Source organism: Nematolebias whitei, chromosome 12 (assembly GCF_014905685.2).
Source record: "Nematolebias whitei isolate Nwh7 chromosome 12, NemWhi1, whole genome shotgun sequence".
Classification (NCBI taxonomy): Eukaryota; Metazoa; Chordata; class Actinopteri; order Cyprinodontiformes; family Rivulidae; genus Nematolebias; species Nematolebias whitei.
The window spans coordinates 23,294,576-23,317,025 of NC_056509.1; the positions used below are offsets into that span (position 1 = coordinate 23,294,576).

The 22,450-nt window shown below is 39.2% G+C and overlaps 1 protein-coding gene across 1 annotated transcript in view; it reads right to left on the bottom strand.

Annotated features, from left to right (window-relative positions):
* LOC119418459 (pleckstrin homology domain interacting protein) overlaps positions 1–22,450 on the bottom strand; it is a 65,403-nt gene that overhangs the window by 40,686 nt on the left and 2,267 nt on the right. The window contains 7 exon segments of the mRNA XM_037685748.1: positions 302–402; positions 3,373–3,443; positions 3,631–3,731; positions 5,497–5,718; positions 17,642–17,802; positions 17,935–18,033; positions 18,124–18,274. Coding sequence (XP_037541676.1) covers positions 302–402; positions 3,373–3,443; positions 3,631–3,731; positions 5,497–5,718; positions 17,642–17,802; positions 17,935–18,033; positions 18,124–18,274 — 906 coding nt within the window.

Below are 22,450 nucleotides of genomic sequence, written 5' to 3' on the forward strand. Positions count from 1 at the left end.
ATATCTTATTTGTTGTAGATAGCTCTGAACAATCTCAGTTTGGAGAAACGGTTTCGTTCTTAATGAACTGATGAGCTAACGGCTAGTGAGTCTGGCCATGTCTAAAGTGGATTGCTGTTTTACGTCTTAGACATATTTGAATTACAAAAACTTAATATCAATTCGTGCAAACACTAGTTTACAATCCTGTACACTCCCAACAATTTTGTATTACATGATTAACATAAAATTTTGTGGGCATCCATGTGCAAAAAGAGGCAGCAGCAGTCAAACAGAGAACAACGTAAAAGTTCCTACTCACTGTGTGGGACTCGAGTTCAGAGATCTTCTCTGGTTGACCTGACCCAAAGTAGTAGACCCTGATGATGTGATCAGTGCTTCCTGTGGCGAGGAACATCCCACCTAAATGCACAGAGAGGGGTTTAGATTCTTGTTTGCGGACTTTACCCATCTTTAACCAACGTCACACTTTATAACATTGACTGCAAAAAGATATTCTGGTCAGTGACAAATACAAAGTTCAGGCTTTTTCAGCAAAACATAGCACTTGTAAAATGTAAACATGAGAGCAGAGTGACTATAATTTCCAAATATATCAAGTACACATAAGAGTACTTGATATATTTGGATAAATATAACGATATATTTTGATATAGAACGATAAATTCTTTTGGCTGCGCCCTTCTTCAGGCGGCACTAGGCCTGTCACGATAACAAATTTTGCTGGGCGATTAATTGTCGCAGAAATGATTGCAATAAACAATAACTTTTTGAAATTTGAAAATAATTAGTAATTACTGTCAAATTTAAGAAAAAAATTAATTTGTTTTGCATGTAGTACTAGGCCTGTCACAATAAAAAATTTTGCTGGGTGATTAATTGTCTCAGAAATTATTCTGATTAATGATAATATTGTTTGAAATTTGACAATAATTATTAATTATTGTAAAATTTTAGAAGAAATGTTGGTTAATTTACTTTGAGTGTAGTACTATTTGTTGACCACCGCAGTATAAGACTGTTTGAACCGAAGGATGGATAGTGAGGGAGCAAGCAGCGTGTCTCTTCAAGAAAAATGGGAAGGAGGCCCCTTGACGTGACATGGGCTGTCTGTCTCTCCTTTTTTTCGGTTCTCAAAATGGTGGACGCTCGGTGTGGTTTGAGCTCTTTAGCATAGCATTTTTCGCACAAAGCTTTTAATAAAAAATTAGCAAACAAGTTCTCAGCGTCTTTTTTCAGAGAAAAAATACATTTTACACAAAGGCACGGGTTTCAACCGTGAATTTTGGAGCTTCGAAAAGACGGAGGTTTTTCCCTCGAGGTCGGCCTGTTAGCTTAGTTCGTAGCTTAGCTTTTCAGCTTAGCTGCTTTTAACGATCCAAAAACGCGATTTTGGACGGTTAAAACAGATTTCAAAGAGAAAAGAGAAAGGGAGGGGTCAGTGAAGAGCACTGGAGTTTAACTTTTTGTCATCCAGTGTCTCCAGTAGAAAGAGAGAGACATGAAGAAACGATAAAGCCAATAAATTTAATGAGGTTGATCATTTTCATTTATCATGCGATTAATTGAGTTATTGTTTATCGCGACAGGTCTAGGTGTCACCACAGCAAGCAAACTTGCATGAAAGATTTGGCCATTTGTTTTTTGCTGGAAGCCCTTCCTGATATAACCCAGACTCAAACCCGCAACCTCAGGATTACAAGACCGCAGCACGGACCACCACACAACCATAGCCCATAGATATATCAAGTATATACCAGTATACCATATCTAGCAAAGTTAAGTCAGGTCCTCTGGATGGATTCTTCATAGTTCAAATATGTACATTTTTCACACTGTAAGATTCAAACCTAAACCAAATACTCAGAATCATCAAATGCCCCCCAAAAAACTGAAGTGCACTTAATGGACATCTTATATACTAAACAGCAGAAAGCCTCCTTACAGCAGTCTTAAAACAGGATGCCTGGTGTGTGTGTGTTGCTTTTGTTGTGCCGAGCTGCTGCATCGTCAGCCTTACTGTTGAAGCACAGCCGCGCTCTTTGTCTTTTCATTTCGGCCATAAATAATCGGTGGACTGCAATTCATTAATGTGATTCAAAAATGTTGATTGAACAAGACTGTTTAGCATTTATGTGACATTAACGCTCATGGAAAGGCGGTAGAGACAAGGAATCAATTTAGTTATATTTCACACTAGACAAACCTGCACATATGATGCTTTTGTCATGTAACATTAAAAATAAACAAATTTATTCCACCTTTATTCTTCTTCACCTGGAACGTGTGTATTTTTTTTACATGCGAGTGTTGATTAATAGGATAAATAAGAGTGTAACGTGTTAAAACAAGTCTTTTATAAAAAAGTAAACCAAAACATAGTTGAACTCAAGGATAATACAGTCAGCTCCACCAATTAACAGACAACGCCCGTGCAACAGAGGACTGTCAAAGCAAATCATTTGCTGAGACACTGGGTCAGAGGAAGGTGAATACAATGAACACTGAGTGAGAAGTGTGTCCTTTTATTCTTCTGACTAATGCTTTTTTCCTGCTTTACTTTTAGTTTTAATCTAGTTTTGGTTTAGGCTGAGATTGGACTCCTTTTAGAGGCTCCTGCAAAGAAGCTGTCCTGAACTACGTTGATCTCTAAAACAGGAGGAAACCTGGTTTTTATCAATATGGAGAGTAATTTAGGTGAGAATTAAACAGAAGCAATACAAAACAAATTAAACAAGCATGTTTAACCTGACATATTGGTGCTCAAAGTATGTGAATAACTCTCAGCTACTATCCTACCAAAGTTTGTCCCAAAGCTCGAGTTAAAGCTACTTCTTGTGTTGGCTATGGTGAATCAGCTGCATCAACCATCTTCAAATAACATGACTCCAAAAGATAATTAGTTGCAGATGTACCTCTAATGATTACTTTCTGAGTGTCATTAAATGTGTACACCGCTTCATGAGATATTATGCTGACAGACAAACGAGTGTGTGCACCCACACACATAAATCAAGAATAATTTTCTGAGAGCGCCCCAGAAAGATCCCATTAGCTGCACAGGATGACAGGGTAAACACGACCATCATAGCATGTAATAATCTGGAAATCATGACGCCTACAGACTGAACACACCAAAGTTAACATGCAGAATGAGTGCAGAACAGCCACTGAGCTGAAATGTGCCGTCAACACACACAATCCAATTTAACAGCAGAAATGAAAATCACAGCACCACTCCGCTGTGAAGCCAGCTAAGTGTGCTTGTCTGTAGTGGTAGTTTTTATATTTATTTGTGTAGCGGCGTCCAAATTGTTTACTCATATTTCTTTCTTTGGCCTGGATTTTAAAACTAAAACACGTTGTGCTCACCTGCGCTGAAGGAGGAGCAGATCATTTGGACGCCAGGTCTGGAGCGCTCGGTGAATTTACTGGGCCGCTGGCTGAGTGCACGAAGGAACACAAACAAAACACAAAATAAACACAAAATAAACGTGCAATTAGAACCAAATTTAATAATCATATACAGTTATACATGAGCTGCATATGCTCTCCCGCATGCAATAGTGATACAAAAGTTGTGAAAGATGCTTGTGGAGGTGGGAATATCTGCATCCATTTTTCCCTCACCTGAACTTGAGAGTGCGGGCATCCCACTGCCAGAAGCAGATGGTGCCATCAGCTCCGGTGGAGGACAGGTAGCGCCTGGAGCTGCTACAGAGAGGCGAAAACTGCAAACAGAACCAAAGAGATCAACATAACAAGAGCTCAAGCAAACTATCAAAAACTACTGCTAAAAGATTCAATTCACCAATAAAAGTTAGTAAAATATTAATTAAATATACCTACGTAGGATTGAAATATAAAAGAGGCACAAAAAGTAAGGATTCAAAACTGTAAGCTGATGAAACAGTGAAGAACAAAAAGCAATAAAGACATTCTGCCAGAAAGTAAAACCCAATAATCCTCTGTGCAACAAGCACTGACTGAAAATGTAATAAAACTCCAAGAACGAGCCTCGCTGTTGTTCCGAAAAGAAATGTTCCCTTAAAACTGCAATAATATTTCTGACATGAAAAGTGGTCTTTGACTGAACGGATATCAGGATCTAACTTTGTGAACGATATCAGACAAGTGTGTCTTTCATCTACTCTTTATCATAATCACATTTTATCTACTTCAGATTACTGCAGAGTTTCTATTCGTCAAATAGAAATACCACTTTAATGCTGCACAGAGAACAGACTGGTGTAGAACAGTATCTGGTAACAAACAATACACCAACATGCAAAATGCAAACAACTTTAAACATTTCTGAAGATGTTTTTTTTTAATATGCTGCTGGCAACAATTCCAACATAAAACAACTTTCTTCTTTAAAGCACAAAACTAATTTGGAACTTAAGTTCCAATGTAATCTGATAATATGCTGATGTTTTGATGGATGAACTGCAGACGGTATAAATATAACCAAGAAAAGACACGTTAAAGCTGCATTCAGTGGCTTGTTGGTCGTCATGGTAACCCCACACATCTATCACTCCATGACAGCCTGTAAGTGCCACAGATAATCTCACATGTAAATTTTTAAGTCTTTACAGTGTTTTATGCAAAATATATTAGATACATATATATATATATATACATATATATAATAGGTTGTATAAAAAGTGTAAAGTTTGTGGAAAAAAGAAGAGATTGGTTAAAAAAATAAATAAATCTAAACGTACTGAAAGCTCAAAAGTTAAACCCTAAACTGTGATGTCCTGATGCATGCTCAATAATCCAGGTAGATCAATCTAACGAGGTTGAGTCAGGTCGTCTGGACGGATTCATCGTTGTTGAAACGTTTTGTAATTTTATACAAAACTTGAATCTTGGAAATTGTATCCAAAACAAACTTCATGACTGAAGAAGTCTTTTGGATAAAAGACGAAACGTTTCAACAAAGAAGAATCCATCCAGAGGACCCGGCTCAACCTTGTTAGACCTAAACTGTAAAAGATCATAAATATATCAAAATGCCCGATTAGTTCTGTAAAGTCCAGCTTTCTGTGATCCGTTTAAACTTCGAATGGTTTCCACTGTGAAGTATGTTGGTTTATAGAGCTCCAAATAGTGCTGGCTTTTCTCACTCATTAATTCCAAAATCCTACTGTTGTGGAAACAAATTTCACAAACTTTTTTTTGGCTAATTTTGTACACGGCATAAACAAAATACATAATGCACATAATCTGACTGCTACCAAAAGTCTTGGTACACTATTTCTGATTGAGGCACACGTTTAGATGCATCCTTTCATATAGGAGGAAATTGTGATGTATTAGAGGGAATAACTTCACAGTAACCAACAAATATATATAAAAAAAAACAGCTCAACTCCTGTCACGTCTCAGAGTTTCTACAAATAAACAGGTACTATGCTGAGTGAGTTGGACAGAATTAGAATAACGTTAGCGTCTTTAAAAACACACGCAGACTAACAACCTTCGCACCTGCAGTGAGGTGATGGAGGCTGCGTGTCCCTCCAGGACTGCCAAGGGGGCGCAAGTTTGTAAGCACCACACTCTGATGGTCTTGTCGCAGGAGCCGGTGGCGATCATGGTGTTTTCGTAGCTGACAGCCATGTCCGAAATCTCGGCAGCGTGGCCGCGCAGGGTCGCCAGCAGACGCCCATCGTCTGTTCCCCAAATCTTTACCAGGCAGTCGTCTGAGCCCTGGGAAGAAAAGAGTTTCACGTTTATTACAGGTGAGAAAAGACTAGAGTCTGAGACGGCTAAACACGTCAAGTCCAAAAAGACAAGAGCTATTCCTGGGAACTCCCCCGGTTCAAACTCATTTAGAAGAAGATAAACTGAGAAGTAAACCGGCTACTCCGCATTGAGAAAATGGAAGACTATTAATATTCTAGAGTACAATATTATCAGTGCATTTACATGAACAAGATAATTATTACTGTTGAAGGGACAAACACTCCAGTTAGTATAAAAAAAATATTCACTGTGATGTCAAATTGACTTTTTATGAGGGACAAAATAACATCAAGTGCTGCCAAATTTACATAAAAAAGCTACTGAGGTGAGAGTCAGAACATGCTCTAAAACAGGGGTGCTGACACTTTATCAGCATGTGAGCTACTTTTTAAATGACCAAGTCAAAGTGATCTACCTACTAAGGCCCTGTTTACACGAGAACAAACTCTGGAAATGTTTGTGTTTTTTCAATATTTATTGGGGGTAATAAACAAAAAAAAGAGTGGGTTTACACAAAAAACGCTGTAGATTCCATGTCAGTCGGGTTGCCAGATAAGAAATTATGAACTATAGTACTTTGGCTTTAAAATTATAGTCTTTTTTTACCTAAACTGTCATATGTGCTGAGTAAAGTGTTTGTTGAACATGTGCACAGGCAAAGAAGGGGTAAATAAGACATTTTAAATTTATCTGGCAACCCTGATGCCAGCTCAGCTGCATTCAACGCACATGCAGCGTCTGCATGATCACAGTTACGTCCAAACTGATGAATACACCAACGTCTCTTTGGACCCTGGATTTTATTAGTTTCGCTCCTACATACTGAAAAATGGTGTGTAGCACAAAAAACACTCTGCTGTTTGCCATTTATTACAACTGACGTTAGTGCAGAAAAACTTTTGGCTGCAGCCACCTGTAGTGCACATGTGCGACTTCACACATGGAGAATTTCACCGGCGGGTGGGGGTATAAATATGGATAAATAAATATTTTCCCCGAAAATCTCCACTGAGATCTGGTTTGAGAGAATGAGGGCTGTAACCGGCTGCCATGTATGTCAATCAAGCAACAAATGTCAGTGAGAATGGCTGATAGGCTGACGTCTATTTTTTTTTAATGCCACGTGATCCACCCATAATGTCTTTGCGATTGACCAGTAGATTGCGATCGACATATTGGGCACCCCTGCTCTAAAACGTTTTAATCTTCATTTACCCTTTAAATAAATCTACTGGATAAACTGTGATGTATTGAAGTGGTATTTACACATCAGGACAGATCGTACGGGCTGGGTTGTGAAGTGAAACACCTTCGAGGCCAAAAACGTCCAATTGTTAGAATCTTCTCACACAATGAAAGTAAACAATACTACCTGGGTGTGTTGGTCTGTATGTTTTGGTTGCTGTGCAGATCAAATACAACTAAACTGAACTAGAAAAGCATTGCTAAGACTTCTGAGAAGCACAAAAGTATCAGCCGAGTCGAATACAGACGTCAGACTCTGGCATTTGTAGCAGAGGAACTACTCGCATACAAAGCTTCAAACGCAATGCTTCAAAAGGCTAAATAGAAATTTATTAAAACGATAATGAAGCGTTTAAAAGAATTTGTCAGCCTAGAGCTTGTTTCTACAACATTCTTTAGTCTGCACAGAAAATCAAGAGCTCAATGCAGACGTGAACGTTGCCTTTAGGGGACTCAGCTGAGGATTATTGCTTTAAAAAACGCTCATGATTTAATGTAGTGTCACATGATCTATTTGTGCTTTCATTTTGATCAAAATAAACTTGAAACACAACAATCATTAAGATGCTGCTCTCTGCTGTTCATGCCAGAGTTTCAGATAAAAATCATCCAACGTAAAGAAAGTGCAGGGTTGGAGCCGTTTTGGTCAACCCACGAAAATAACTTTGTATTGAATCTCATGCGACATCACAAGATGTCACCCTCAGAGTCATTTCAGTGTTGGCTACAGGCAGTCGGTTGTAGATGCACATCCAATAATGTCTGAACCAGTCGTTAAATTGGTCCACTGGTTCATGACAATATTTGCTAACAGATAAGCATGATTAACTCTAATAATTAATGCTTGGGAGTGTGTGTTGTGAATGATCCTCTGCTTCCATAACAACAAATCCTTTTAGCATATGTCTAAAATCAACTGAGTTATAGCCATTTTGATGATTTTTGTAAGGTCATTTGGCTCAGACAGCCATCATGAACCAAGCTGACTGGTTCATGATGATGATCCGTTCATTTGTTTGAAATATTTTGCTAACAGGCAAACCCACACATGCACAAAAATGAGAATCCTCACACACCTCTTGCTTTTCAGTGGCAGGCAATAACCAGAAACCGAGAAGGATTCAAGAAGATGTTTAGTTAGAATTACATTTGTTTAACTCTGCAAGCATTTTAAAACACCAATTTAAAAAAAAGTCATTGTGTGAAATGTAAACATAAAGAAAATGCAATTATTTGCAAATCCCATAACCCTGAATCTATTCACAATGGAACACAGTAAATATACAACATGTATCAACGTATTGTTTTCCAGAAGAAATTTGAAGTTAATGGTAAATGGACTGTATTTATATAGCACCTTTCTATCTTATCAAGATACTCAAAGCTCTTTACAAGCTTATTTACCCATTCATACAGAATACTAGATACATACTAGATCTCTACGAAGCTAATTGAACAAATCATTCTAAAGAGACTAATCAGAGCTTTATCACATTCATACACCGATGGGACACACATGGAGGCAATGAGGCGTTCAGTGTCTTGCCCAGGGACACTTCGGCATGTGACTGCTAGTGGATTCAAACCCCCAACTTTTGCAATGGAGGACGACTGCTCTAACTACTCAGCCACAGCCGCTCGACAAGTTGATGGCAGTGATACAAATTACAAACCAAGGACAACTTTTCTCACTGTGAAGCATTCCCACTTCTTTTTAACAACAGTCTGTAAACGTCCAGGAACTGAGAAGAACAGCTGCTGGAGATTTTCAAGAGAATGTTCTCCCTGTCCTGCCTCATGTGGAATTCCAGCTGTTCAACATCAGAGAGGCAGGCGTGTGAACTGAGTTCTGATAAGTCAGACGGTACTCCTCCCAACTCCTCTTCAGTCCAGTAGACGTTCTGTCAGCGAGTTCCATCCATCCATTATCTTTACCTGCTCCTTCCTATTCAGGTTGTGGGGATCACTGGTGCCCATATCCAGTTTAAGCTTTTTTTATTAAATTTTTTCCCCTGTCCATTTTAAATTACTTTTGGTTAAAAAACATTAAATAAAAAAGATGACGTTTCAGGATGGTGTTCACATCTGGTTTCTTCTTTGCATGATAGAGCTTTAACTAGTATTTATGGGTAGCTCAGTGAACGGTGTTTACAGATAATGATTTGTGGAAGTGTTCCTGAGTCCATGCAGTGAAGACCGAAACAGAATCAGACCGGTTTTGAATGCAGTGGTCCCTGAAGATCACTGACATTAGATACTGACTTTCACTTTTGTTCTTTGAGCTCTGAGATTTCTCCTGAATCTTGAAATATTTTAATGATTTAAACTGTACACGATGGGATATTTGAGGTCTTCCTAATTTTCTATTGAGGAACATTATTCTGAAACTGTTCTAATATTTTCATGATTTATTCTTTTTGCAGATTGGTGAAGAACCTTTGCCCAGCTTTGCTTCTGGGAGACTCGGTCTCTAAAATTCTCTTGTTTTAACCAGTCCTCTTACTAAGCTGTTGACTATTAACTTACCAGTAATTAGTGCATAATGCTCCTCCAGCTGTTTACAGATTGTACCACTTACTTTTACAGATTTTTGTTGCTCGTGTTCCGTGAAGTTTTAGATGTGTGGCTGCCATCATTTTCAAAATTACTTTATTATTTAAGTATATATTTTAGTTTAAACTTTTGATATGTTTATTGCCATGTTCCATCCATCCATTATCTTTACCCGCTTCTTCCTTTCTGGGTCATGGGGGTCGCTGGTGCACATATCCAGGAGTAACTATGCAAGAGGCAGGGGACACGCCGGACAGGTCTCCAGTCCATCAGGGACACATAGAGACAAATGAGACAAACAACCATTCACTCTCTCACTCACACCTAGGGACAATTAGATCAATCAGTCTAACATGCATGTTTTAGGTCTGTGGGAGGAAACTGGAGCACCCAGAGAAAATCCACACATGCACAGAGAGAACATGCAAATTGCACTAAAAATGGTCCCCGGCCAGGATTTGGTCTGATAACCGTCTCGCTGAGAGGTCAGCTCCATCACTATAAAATGGGTATATGGAATTTGCAAATCATTGCATTCTGTTTTTATTTACATTTTACACAACATCCTGACTTTTTTCGAATAGTTGTAGATGTAGATTTTATAGAAGAAATGTGCTTTTTTTTCTCTCTTTAATTATTTTCCATTGCTTGTATAATTCCCAGCCGACCAGGGTGTGAACGAAGCCATTAGACAAACAACAACTTAGACAAAAATACACAAAAAAGAGATTAGCCAAAATAAAATCTGTTTGTCAGGTTCCAGAGATCTCATCTCCTGTTACAAACGCTTTCATTTCACAATAACTTGCCTTAATTTCTCATTTTAAATAGGTTTCATTAAATTTCTAGGCTTTATTATACAAATCAATAGTTTTCTGTGAATCAATCATTCAACCAAAGCCACATGCAGCTGCTTATTGAATACAATAATCACAGCAAATGTTTCTGCTGCACACAATAATCCTTCAACCAACATGAAACTGCAGCAAAGTCTCTGAGAAACGACGGAACGGAGACAAAAATAATAAAATATATAATAAATGTTATCTTGTGATGAAAAGGACAGCAGGGGAGAAGCAAAACGAGCACAGACAGGAGCAGAAAAAACTGACGGAGACAAAAAATATATATATATTTAATCGTGGCACTTAGCCAACCCCTCAGAGGAAACATTTTCTTCTGTTGTGATGAGAAATAACAGGAAGAGGGAGGAAGGGAGAACAGAAGAAACGGAGAAGAAAAAATGGAGGTAACACAGGATGAGGAAGAATTAGAGAAAAAGAGATTTCAGAGGCCTCCTCCCTCCCTCGCAGCAGCCAGCCATTTTTAGAGATTTAAGGCGTCAGTGGTGGAAATGGTGTCGAACAGCAGGTTGTGTTTAACACAAAGACATAAACATAAATAAACATGTCAATGTTTCCTTACTGTGTGAACAATATTTATATTTATACATTTGTCACAGCTACACAGGGGAACAAGGGAACGGTTCAGCTTCCTTCTTTTCAAACTAAAAGCTCTATCCATCCATCATCATCTTTACCCGCTTCTTTTTTTTAAATGTGTATCTTTCCTCAAACGTGTTTGATGTTTTCTTATACATCTTACAGCTGTGAATCACTGCATCTAACCTTTGTAACCCCTGCAAAACAAACAGTAATTACCTCCAACTAGAACTGTACAGCTGTTTTAGGTCTCGTTAGGAGTTAACTCTGAATAAACACACAGTGACCAATATCACTCCATAACTAGAATCAGGCTCCTCAGACTCCTTAAACACCAGAACCAAGAAAGAAGCACCACAGTTAATGAGACGTACCCCATGATCAAATACATTAATGCACACAAACACTGGCGGTTGGGGTTAAAATCTATTTCTATATGCATTCATTCATTAAACCTTTACAGGCTAGTCTCATTGAGCCACGGGGACTCATTTGCAAGAGGGACCTGTTCCAGACATAACATATAAAGTACAGATAACAAAACAGTAGACAATGACAACAATAAACTACAGTACAAATGCAGTTAAAATAAAGCCCCCAGTATACTGCCGCGTACGTATGTAAGCGGAGGTACACACGTAACTCTGCAGGGCATGTCCGCGCAAAGCTCAATTTTTACGACCGTGTACGCGGTGTTGCAAAATAAACTGCCCGGCGACGGACTGTTTTCTATGCAACACCAATGTATTAAATTCCCCTTCTTCATCTCTGATCTGGCCTTTTCTTTTGTTTTGTTTTTGCCAAGAGGCAGTGATCTCTTCCTCCTCTGTTGATGCAATGACTGAAATGGTGAGAAATGAAGGAATTTGTCACGAGCGAATTAAACTCAGGTCCAGCGTGGCTGCGGGAGGGTCTGGAGATTTCCTGTTGGGCTGATCTGATGTGTGGGCTGCAGGGCCAGCGCTCCTTGTTTTTTTTTTTTGTTTTTTTTTAAAGAACTTTTTATTAACAACATATAAACAGAACACCGCTGCAGATGGGGCTGCCAGATCTCGTTTTTTTTCGACCTGTCAATCAGTCCAGTAGGCACGTCAGCAAATGACCAATCGGTGACCTCTAGTCTGCAGAGCTGCTCTGCAGCCGCTCAGGGTGGACGCTCGAGCATGAAATCTCAACCCTCTGCGTACGTACGCGCGTACCTCCGTGCAGACGGACATACGTGGGAGTATACTGGGGGCTTAATAGTAGTGTACAAAACAATAAATCAGGGTGACGTAAAATTGAATCAGATTCTACATTGGTTTATATATTAGAGATGCACCGATCCACTTTTTTAAACTTCCGATCCGATCCCGATACCTAAAATCTGAATGTTGGCCGATACCGATCCTGTTTCGATATCACCATCATTGATTTTATATGAGGCTGTAATAATCTACTCTCAAGTACAGTTTGTACAAATATATGCATGCATGTCCAAAAAGGCAACTTGAGGTAAATGTTGGATAAGTTTCAAAGTTAGAATTAAATCCTTTTTATTATTACTAACTTTAAAGTGGATATTAAAGTGATTAATTTAAGTGATTGTTTAGTTATTTTGTATTTTTTAAATAAGGGGCAGATATAATAATTTTTTCTTCTTTCTGCACTCTTTTCATTCAATGTTTTCTTTTTGATGATTTTTTAAATTTTGGTTCTTTTAAATGAATGAATTAAAATTAAATAAAATGTTAAATGGCTTCAAACATCTGCTAAGTTCATGGCATAAACCAACAGACGTAATCCTGTTTTTAGTATTTTACATCACTTTATAATGTAGCTGCTTTTGTTTTTAATATATATAATTTTCAAATCATGTTTTTTTTTTATGATTGTCTACTGTTGTACTGATAAATATCTCCTGGAGGGTAAACTATATCTTGGCTGCAAGTATCAAGCTGAGAAATCCTTCGTTTTCTACAACTGATAGTGGTTGGTCATGAATTATAATGAAGTTTAGCAACTTCTCTGTAAACATTCGAGCTCCGGGGATTCAGCGATGTTTTCTTCTTGTTCAGTCCGAAGCAAACAGGCTGATTTTGGTCAGCCGCGCTCAGTCTGTCCCTCCTCAGAGACGGGCAGATTTAGCGGTGCAGATTGGACGCGGCTGGCCGGGGTCGAGTTGGCTGTTTCGGGTTGAGCAAAGAGCAGCGCCACGCTGAAGCCCCGGAGCTTGAATGTCCAACGTAAAACTAACTTTAACGCGGTTTAATGTGGCGCTATGGCTCTGCAGACATTGCACGATGCTGTCTTGTTTTGTGGTGTTTAGTGTAAAATATTTCCACACAGCGGACATGTTTAGATGAAAAGTTGGTTAGCTGTTAGCTACAGTGCTGCTGCACGTTGTAGCTGACTGGAAACTATGAACTGGATTTCCTGAATGTGAGGTGGGTCTTATTACTCTGAGTTCATGAGACACGCCTCCATTCAGGAAATCCTTTCCATGGTTTGAAGCCAACGTGCATCGTGGATTGGAAATATTGGCAGGTTGGATTGGAAAAATCTGATACGTAAATTATGCTGGTATCGGAGGCCGATACTGGATTGGATCGGCCCCATCTCTGGGTTTATACATGTAATATACATATTTATATTATTTATATTATGTATTGATTTATACATGTACACATGGGTTTATAAATGTCAACAGCTGATTTTGGTAATGATTTCTGTGCTGCTGCTTGAAGAGTCAGCAGAGTACCGTATTTTCCACACTATATGTCGCTCCAGAGTAAAGGTCGCATCAGTCAAAATATGCCTCATGAAGAAGACAAAAACATATACAAGTTGTTTTGGAGTAGAAGTCGCATTTATTATATGCCACCGCTGACCCCCAGGAAACGCGGGCCACTGTTGTGCCAAAAATCGATTTGCTGTAAAAAAAATAGAATGGCGACTGCGGGAGCGCGCAGGGGAGGACTCTCTGTTGCAGTTCTTCAAAATTTAACAAGATTAACACCTAAAAACAATTGTTTGTTTGCTTGACATTATAGCAAAGGTGTGTCTCAGTTTAACTTTTCCTTAATAAATGCACTTTAATGGTCATAACAGCTTCATTTCGGCTGGGCGGCGTAGTTGCGGCACACTGAGAACAGTCCGTCCTGGTTGGCAGCCGTGCCCCGTCCCTCCACTGCTGGAGCGGGGAGGAAGGGTGCAGTGAGGTGCATGGTCCGCGGCCCCGGGAGGTGGCAAGGTGCAGGCGGAGGAGCGCTGTGGAGCTCGCGTCAGGAGTCGCGGGCTCTGCAGCGTTCCTCCGCCGCCGGAGCGGTTCATGTTCGGTTTGGTTCATGTCTGTGTGAATGAACATTTAACGCGTCAGTCAAAAACGGTGTCATGAATAAGGGGAAAAAAACAGATATAAGTTGCTTCGGACTATACGTCGCAGGACTGGCCAAACTATGAAAAAAACAGCAACTTATAGTCCGGAAAATACGGTAGTTGCTGTGAGGTGATGTTTGTCCTAGTAGAGTTGCCGTAGCTTCCTTTAAGAGAAAATATTTTAGTAAAATTGTGTTTTTACACCTTTTTTGTTGTTTCTTCACTAAACTATAAAGTATATATAAAAATGTTGAAGTCATCATAAAATGACTGTCTTTAGTAGAATGCTAATCAGGTAAGCTGTTCTATAGTGTTTTTAATGTTAAGTTAAGGATCTATGCCAGTGCAATCCAACTAAACTGCTCAGAGGGCCACATTTTCTGAAAGCCAGCAGCTCAGGGAGCCGGACATCCAAAAATTAAAGTCATTATGTAAATAAACCAAGTATTACCATGGCCTATTACCTTTGAAATGTGTTTATTTTGCTGCATTGAATCATAAATGCAATAAGCAGAACCCAAAAGTGTAGTTCAAATAAATTACATTTCAAGATTGCATTAAAAGTAGTGATATTCTGTGAAACAATATTAAAAACAAAAACTGACACACTATGCCTCATAATTAACACAAATATTATTCTGCCATCTCTGACTTGTCAAATCTTTACGGTTTTCAAAATAAATAACAAAACGTTGACCGGTTTTGATGACCCCTGAATAACCAACATGTTGCTGTACTAAGTGGGTCCATTAAGAACCAGTTGTCATTTACAGTGAAATGGCTACAGACCAGTTCTTCCTCCAACGGTTCATGAATCACAGGTGAAGCGTCCACGTTAGCTTCGAGCAGAACCAGAAAAGGCGGTGCAGAACTCAGCTGAGCAGAAATCGAGCGCTATGCGAGTTGAACGTCTCCCTCGTGTCATTTACTAAAGTAAATTAACTCAATTAATCAATCGTATTTTTGGTTAACTATTTTTTTAAACCCAACTACAAAACGACTGTATGTCATCAGCAGCATTCCCGCAGTAACAAATCTGTTTGTTGTTGTTTAAATCAGCTCGCAGATGATCACACAGTGATATCAGTTTAATAGAACTCCCCGCACAGCAGGAAAAAAGAGCCCCCGCGAGAGCGCACAGTCTTTCACTCGTGTTCCTGCTAATTTAATTCTTATAATTAAACATTATTCACGTGAAAAACACAGACATTTGTAGGCCCAGATTAAAGCAAAGATGTGTGTCTCTGTTTAACTTTATTTTACTTTTCCCAAAACTCACAAAGTTCTCTGAAAGAGAGTCCAGTCCAAGAGACACTGTGAGCTGCAAAGCATGCTGGGTAGCCATGTGGAAATTATATGTGCAATGCATCAAGGTGCAATATGCAACATGTTTGTGTGCGCAATATATGTGCAATGTTTCTGACTTTACAATGTGTGAGTGTGGAAATGGGTTGTTCTTGTTAACGTCCTGTTCAGGTTTGCTTTGGCATTTATTGATTTATTGGCTGTAAACTAACAGCACGAGTCAGACGTTGTTCCTGGTACGTATAAAGGGGAGTATCCTCGCCAGTGTTTCCCCTACCGTTATCCAAGGAGGGCACCCCGCCCTGTCAACAAAACCGAGCGTGCCCTGCCTATCAAACTGACCCCCCCATCGACAACTGCCAGCAGTGATGTAGCGCTAAGCTAGCAGCATGCAATACAGACGCGCTGGCAAAAAAGCTAGCTATAATGCTCCACTTCCCACACGCACCCCACCCCTTTCCGCTGACAACTGCTGGCAGTAACGCTAAGCAAATGGCACAAAATACAAATGCGGATGCAATGTTCTGCTTCCCTCACACCCCCCCCCACCCAGGTCAAAAACTACCAGCACTGACGTAACGCTAAGCTAGCGGTGCGAAATACAGATGCCCTAGCTAAAAAGCTACAGATGTAATAACAAAGTCCATGCTCAATAATCCATGAATACAATCCAACATTTTTCAGTCAGGTCATCTGGACAGTTTCTTTTTTTGTGCTTAAACGTTTTGCCTTCGATCCGGAAGGCTTCATCAGTCAAGGAAACACACAGCAAAACTGATTCTTCCCCCAACAGCTTACTCCAAAGTGGAACAAACCAGTTATGGTGGTGCTAAGATGGTCTCTTTGTCACGCCCCCTCCTCCATTGCCAGCCCACTTCCTTGCTGACAGTCGTGTCAAACTGGTTGAAAACAACGACGTCTTGAGCATGGACTTTGTTGTTTTCAACCAGTTTGACACGACTGTCAGCAAGGAAGAGGGCCGGCAATGGAGGAGGGGGCGTGACAAAGAGACCATCTTAGCACCAACATAACTGGTTTGTTCCACTTTGGAGTAAGCTGTTGGGGGAAGAATCACTATTGTTATGTGTTTCCTTGACTGATGAAGCCTTCCGGAGCCAAGGCGAAACGTTTCAGCACAAAAAAAAGAAACTGTCCAGATGATCTGACTGAAAAATGTTCTACAGATGTAATGCTAGTGCTTCCCTCACACACCCCCACCCCGTTTACAACTGCTGGCACTAACATAGCATGCAACACAGACGTGTCTCCGTCTCCTCACCCCCACAGACAAAAATCCCTGAAGAGACAAGTGTCCTGCCAAAGCAAGTGACTTAGGGGAAACACTGCTCGCTGAAGAATGATGTCTCACGATGAGACGTCAGGCTGCCTGGGAACAATAAATCAGTGCTTAAAGTATCAAAGTTCATGCTCAATCATCCAGGTAGAAAATCCAACAAAGTTCAGTCAGGTCATCTGCACGGTTTATTTTTACTTTTTCAGTGCTTAAAGTGTTCTTCAGTAAGCTCGTGAAAATATTGAAAATTAAGATGGGCACATTACAGAATTACCTCTCTGACTGAAATATTTGTCATTTCAAGTCTCTCTCATGGATGTTTTCTAATTTATTTATTTTTTCTTCCTTCATTTTATTAATTAACATCGGTGGGCCGGACTTTAAACATCTGCAGGCTGGAAGTGGCCCACGGGCCGCCAGATGAACAGCCCTGACCTATGCTGTGTTGATCAGTAACATGTGATAAATTGGGTTTTATTTGTGTTACTGTGAACTCTTTATTTGGTATATAAACATTAAAAGTGTTTATTTATATAAAATAAGGCATGGTCAATAAAGATAATCCAAATACATCAACAACCATTTTATAATCGCACCACAGAGCTCCGAGTCATCATCAGATCGTAAGGTGCACAAGGAGTCCCACTTCACACACACACACACACAGATATGTGCAAAACTGCAGCCTTACCGTGAAGATGCGTCGCCCTGTCCGGTCAAAGGTTACGCAGTACACAGACGACAGATGTCCCAGAATCCTCTTGTGCATTTTCATGTGCTGGTACACGGCTGTGGGCACCAGCTGCCGGAGCCGGTAGGAGCCGTTCAGTCGACGGCTGTAATACGTCTCCACTGAACGTGTCGATTAAAAAAATAAAATCAAAAGGACATTATCAAACAGCACAAAATGCAAACAACTCTGATGTACTTAAGAGGCACAGCCTTTCTTGTAAGAAATAAATGTGTGTTGTTTTTTTTTTTTACCAATATTAGGTGGGCTCCCGTAAATAATAGGTGGCTCTGGGGGTCGTCCGCAGTGCAGCGCAGCTAGCGCTGAACCCTTCCACACGACGTGTTTGCAACCTGGAAGAAGCAGAAATACTCGGGTTAAACTGTCGCGCTTGTTCTGCTTGATCTTCAAATCTATCTGCGTTTGTTCCTTTGTTCACTCACTCTTGCTGGTGCGGAGGAGATTCTGCCTGCCGGCCCCCAGAAGGCTGGTAAGTCCAGGCATGCTGGCGGGAACCTCCCTCTCCAGCAGCGGACAAACTCGGGAGCATACCTGCAGCAGGTGGCCGGGAGCGATGTGCCTGTAGAGCTTCACCTGAACACAAACACAACACCATCAACACAGTTAACTTTAGTTCGTTATCTACATTATTCACGTCTAAACCTTATTTAAATGTTTGTATTACTGGTTTCTCTTCTTTCTTAGACCCCCGTCAAACAAACAGCTGAATTATAGCTTACAGGCTGTTCATCATCTTGGCTCAAGCTGAACTAAACAAAGCTTGGCAGCAAAGCAGCACATTGTGTATAAAATATGGCCATTATAATAGTTTAACTAGAGAAAAAACAGAAATGCCTTGAATAAACTGCAAGAGTGAAGGATTTATTTTCTTTTTGCAGCTGGACAGGAAATTATACTGTGGATCTAAAAACCCAACATTTGTAAAGAATACAGAAGAAAAAAAAACTAAGAGAAGTGTAGTTTAATGTTACACAGCTGGTTGCAAAGTGTATCTGGTTTTCTTCAGCGGTTGCAAAGGAAAGATTAAATCTCATATGAGCCAGAAGACGCTGCATTCACAGAAAAGCTTCTATAAATCCAGCCAAAAAGCGATATTACAGATATTTTGATCTGGCATTTAGATTTCACTTCACATTCACCATGCTGAGCTCTGTGGAGCTAATTTCAATCAGAAATCTTCTTCATTTGCTAATGTGGCTCTGAAGTCCATCTGCAGTGGGCCCTTAACTTTGACCAAAGTCTTGGGACTTTTTAGATTTATATTGACATTAGGAAGGAAATAGTTTTAGCGGTTTTTCTTCTACTAATATTTGAAAAAAGTATATATTTTTGCAGCAGAATGACACTAAATATAAGTAGGTCAGCTGGCCTATGTGAACTGATCTTTTACAGACATTAATGACATGTTCATAAAGATTAATTAACTGTGCACACTTTATCTTAATGTCAGCACCAGAATTATCTGAAAGTGGATCAAGTTTTCACTAGAACATGCTCAAAGTGTGGTGATCCATTTCACTGTAGTTTGTCTTTACTTTGTTTGCAGTTTTCTGACTACTGTAACAAAGCGCACTTAAAATCATATCGTTTTCTCAAAAGTCGACAGTGAGCCTTATAACGAGGTGTATGAACTCTGGTTGTGCTTACTGACCTCGAACCGATTTTATGTGGTTATTGTGAATAAGTCGAACAAAGTTTGACTTATCTGGCTGTTTTGTTTCACTTAATGTATAGTCCAAAAAATGCAGTGCTGTAAGTGCAGCGACTCTCCTAAATCACCAGAAAAACAACAATTTACAACATGTCTAGTTGCTTTAAATGCAGAAATTGGAGCTTTGTACATCAGACTTGTTCTGTCTTTTTTGTCATTTTGTGTTGCAGCTTGTTTAATCTCTAAGTATGCAACTTATTTCACTATACTTTGCTTGTTTAATCTCTAAGTATGCAACTTATTTCACTATACTTTGCTTGTTTAATCTCTAAGTATGCAACTTATTTCACTATACTTTTTACAAATATGGGAAAACTTTGCTTGATTCTAAACAAGACGCTTGTTTTCGTCTATAGAACTGTAGTTTTTTTTTATCCTTTCCCATCCTAAAAACCGAAATAAAGAGTAGACTTTCACAATGCAACAACAAATAAAGTTGTATATGTAAAATATGTGTGAATACTTTTTGTGGTATATTTATTTTAATGGTTTAAAGAGCAAAATGTCTCTTTTAAACATAACAGTCCCTTTACTTGTTAGCATGTTTTCACATTTTTTCCTCTGACATTAAATTTCTGTCCTACAACGCACTGCATTTATTTATAATCAGCCCTTTGTTTTGTCTTTTTGTATTTTCTGCTCTTTGTTAAGTCTTTAACATGTGACTGCAACTTACATGAAACTGACATGAACTTCTTTAAACATCAGTTTGACGCAAGACTCATACGTCAAACACGTCAGTGCAACTCTGCTTTACTTTAGTATTGTGTATCAATATAGATGTTAATTTAATGCAACCATTGTCACTAATATATTTGTGTATTTCTTTATGCAGAAAGAACTTATTGTGCAGTGCATCATAAAAAAAAAGTTACTCAAGAAATAATGCAACAATGTGAAACAGCTGAGTACATTTACATTTTCTATGCTTCGATTAAAACACCTGAAATACTTGATTAAATTTAAAAATAGATGTGAATAAAGACAGCAGCTAATATGAGTAAGAACGTATTGAATAATGTGTGAACGTAGCCAGCTTTAAAAAGAAATATTTAACAAAACTAAGTATTAAGCATCTCTGTTCATTTGTTTTGTGAACTCGACAAAATCTGAACGCAATTGTTAAAAAAAACCTCAATATCTGAAGAAAATGACGTCAAATTTACAAATTCTCGGGGTTATAAAGCCTACTGATAATCTGGGTAAGAATGCCTGATAATTTATAACTATTAAAGTTTATATCAGCATCTGTTTCTAGTTTATTTAACTCATTTAATTTACAGCTCCTCCTACGTACAATCAAATCTTACAGGATTTAATTATTATTACCTAATTATGGTCTACTTATAAACCTACAAGTTTCGTATTACTGCTGAAGGTGTTCAACAAATTATAAAAAAAGGACAACAAGCTAAACATTTATTCAGCCTAAACATCTCAAACATTGTTTGCTGAACACTTTTCAAAAGAAAAGTGGCAAAATTTGACTAAATGAGGAAAATAAAAGCAACAAGAAACGAGCTCAGACCTGGGCATTATATGGGACAAAGCACTATGTGGCTTTAAATCACAACACCAAACACTAATGTCCAATAATTATTTAAAATTAGATTCTGAATTATTTGGGTGTAAACTCTTGCGCAGAATGAAGGAATATTCTCAGCACATTAATTATTTTAAAAAAAACAAGGTCAATCTGTTGGTTAACCGAGTTTCCAAAGGAAAGTTGTCATTTTCCAAAACAAATCAACGTCTTTAGTTTCCAAGTTTCCCCAGAAATATAACAAAAATATTCAATTTCTCAGTGATGAAAAAACAACAATAATAAAAAAAATAAACAAAGCCCATAACGAGGACACTCAGTCAATCAGGGGCCTTTCAGGCCAGAGTTTTAAACCGAGGTCATCTCATAAAGCTTGGAGACAAAGTTACACCAGTTTAGGTCAAACCCTGTAAAATTCACCAACTCGTGCATCATTTAAAGATGCTGCACCTGCATGTTGGGGATGACTCTCAGCTACTACCACATCAAACTCTAGCTCAATATCTGGAAGTTATATCCATTTTTTTGTGTTAGCGAAAGCTGACAGGCTGTGGTGGTCCATCATTTTGTACTGGATGGGCTCTAAATGTGGATCAGTCGTAGATGTGCGTTAAATAATTCACTTCTACCAGTTTCAGTAGATATTTTACTAACAGACGGACATGGTTCACTTGAAGTTATTGGTAAAATTTTAAAAGATCTTGCCAAATCTGTTAGCGCTCAGAGGAGGCGTGGGAGTCAAGACTTAGCTGCTACACCAAACTTTAGAGCTGTAAAACTGACAAGAGTTATAACCTTTTTTTAACTTCAATTAGCTGTTAGCATGTTGAATATTGTAATAATTACTTTCTGTGCGTTTCCCTGAGCCCCTCAGTTCACAAGATGTTTTGTTAACAAACGCTCGAACGTGAGCAGAGGCGTTCTTGTTCGTGTTTGCCTTTCGGGCGACAGCACAACATGCACCAAACTACAGCTCAGATCACCTTCACAGCAGAGGGGGGGGGTGCAACATAAGCATGGGGCAGAGAAAGAAAAGGCACGCACACGCTGATATAAACAGTGTGTCACCGATTCCACTGACACGTATGAGGAGAGGTGGGGGTGTAGTCCTGCACGGCCCACTTCAGAAAACACACGCATAAATACACGCCTGAATGGCTGGAAAAGCATTCAGTCCAAAACAAGAGATCAGGAGGAAAACAGCTTTACCCAATAAATACTGATCCGAATGTCTGAAGCGGTTAAATAAACCTGAAGTCACACATGAATTCAGCACACACTCGTGCAGTCATCGTCTCCATTTCTGAATCCAAGCAGCAATAATAAGACTTTATCGTCTCCTTGTGAGGCACATAATTAGTGGCCCTTTAATTGCTTTCAGCATCCTTGCAGGCTCGGAGACGTGATCAGTGTTTCCAAGCACACATCAGAGCACGAGCCTCTCAGGTACACACACACACACACACACACACACACACACACACACACACACACA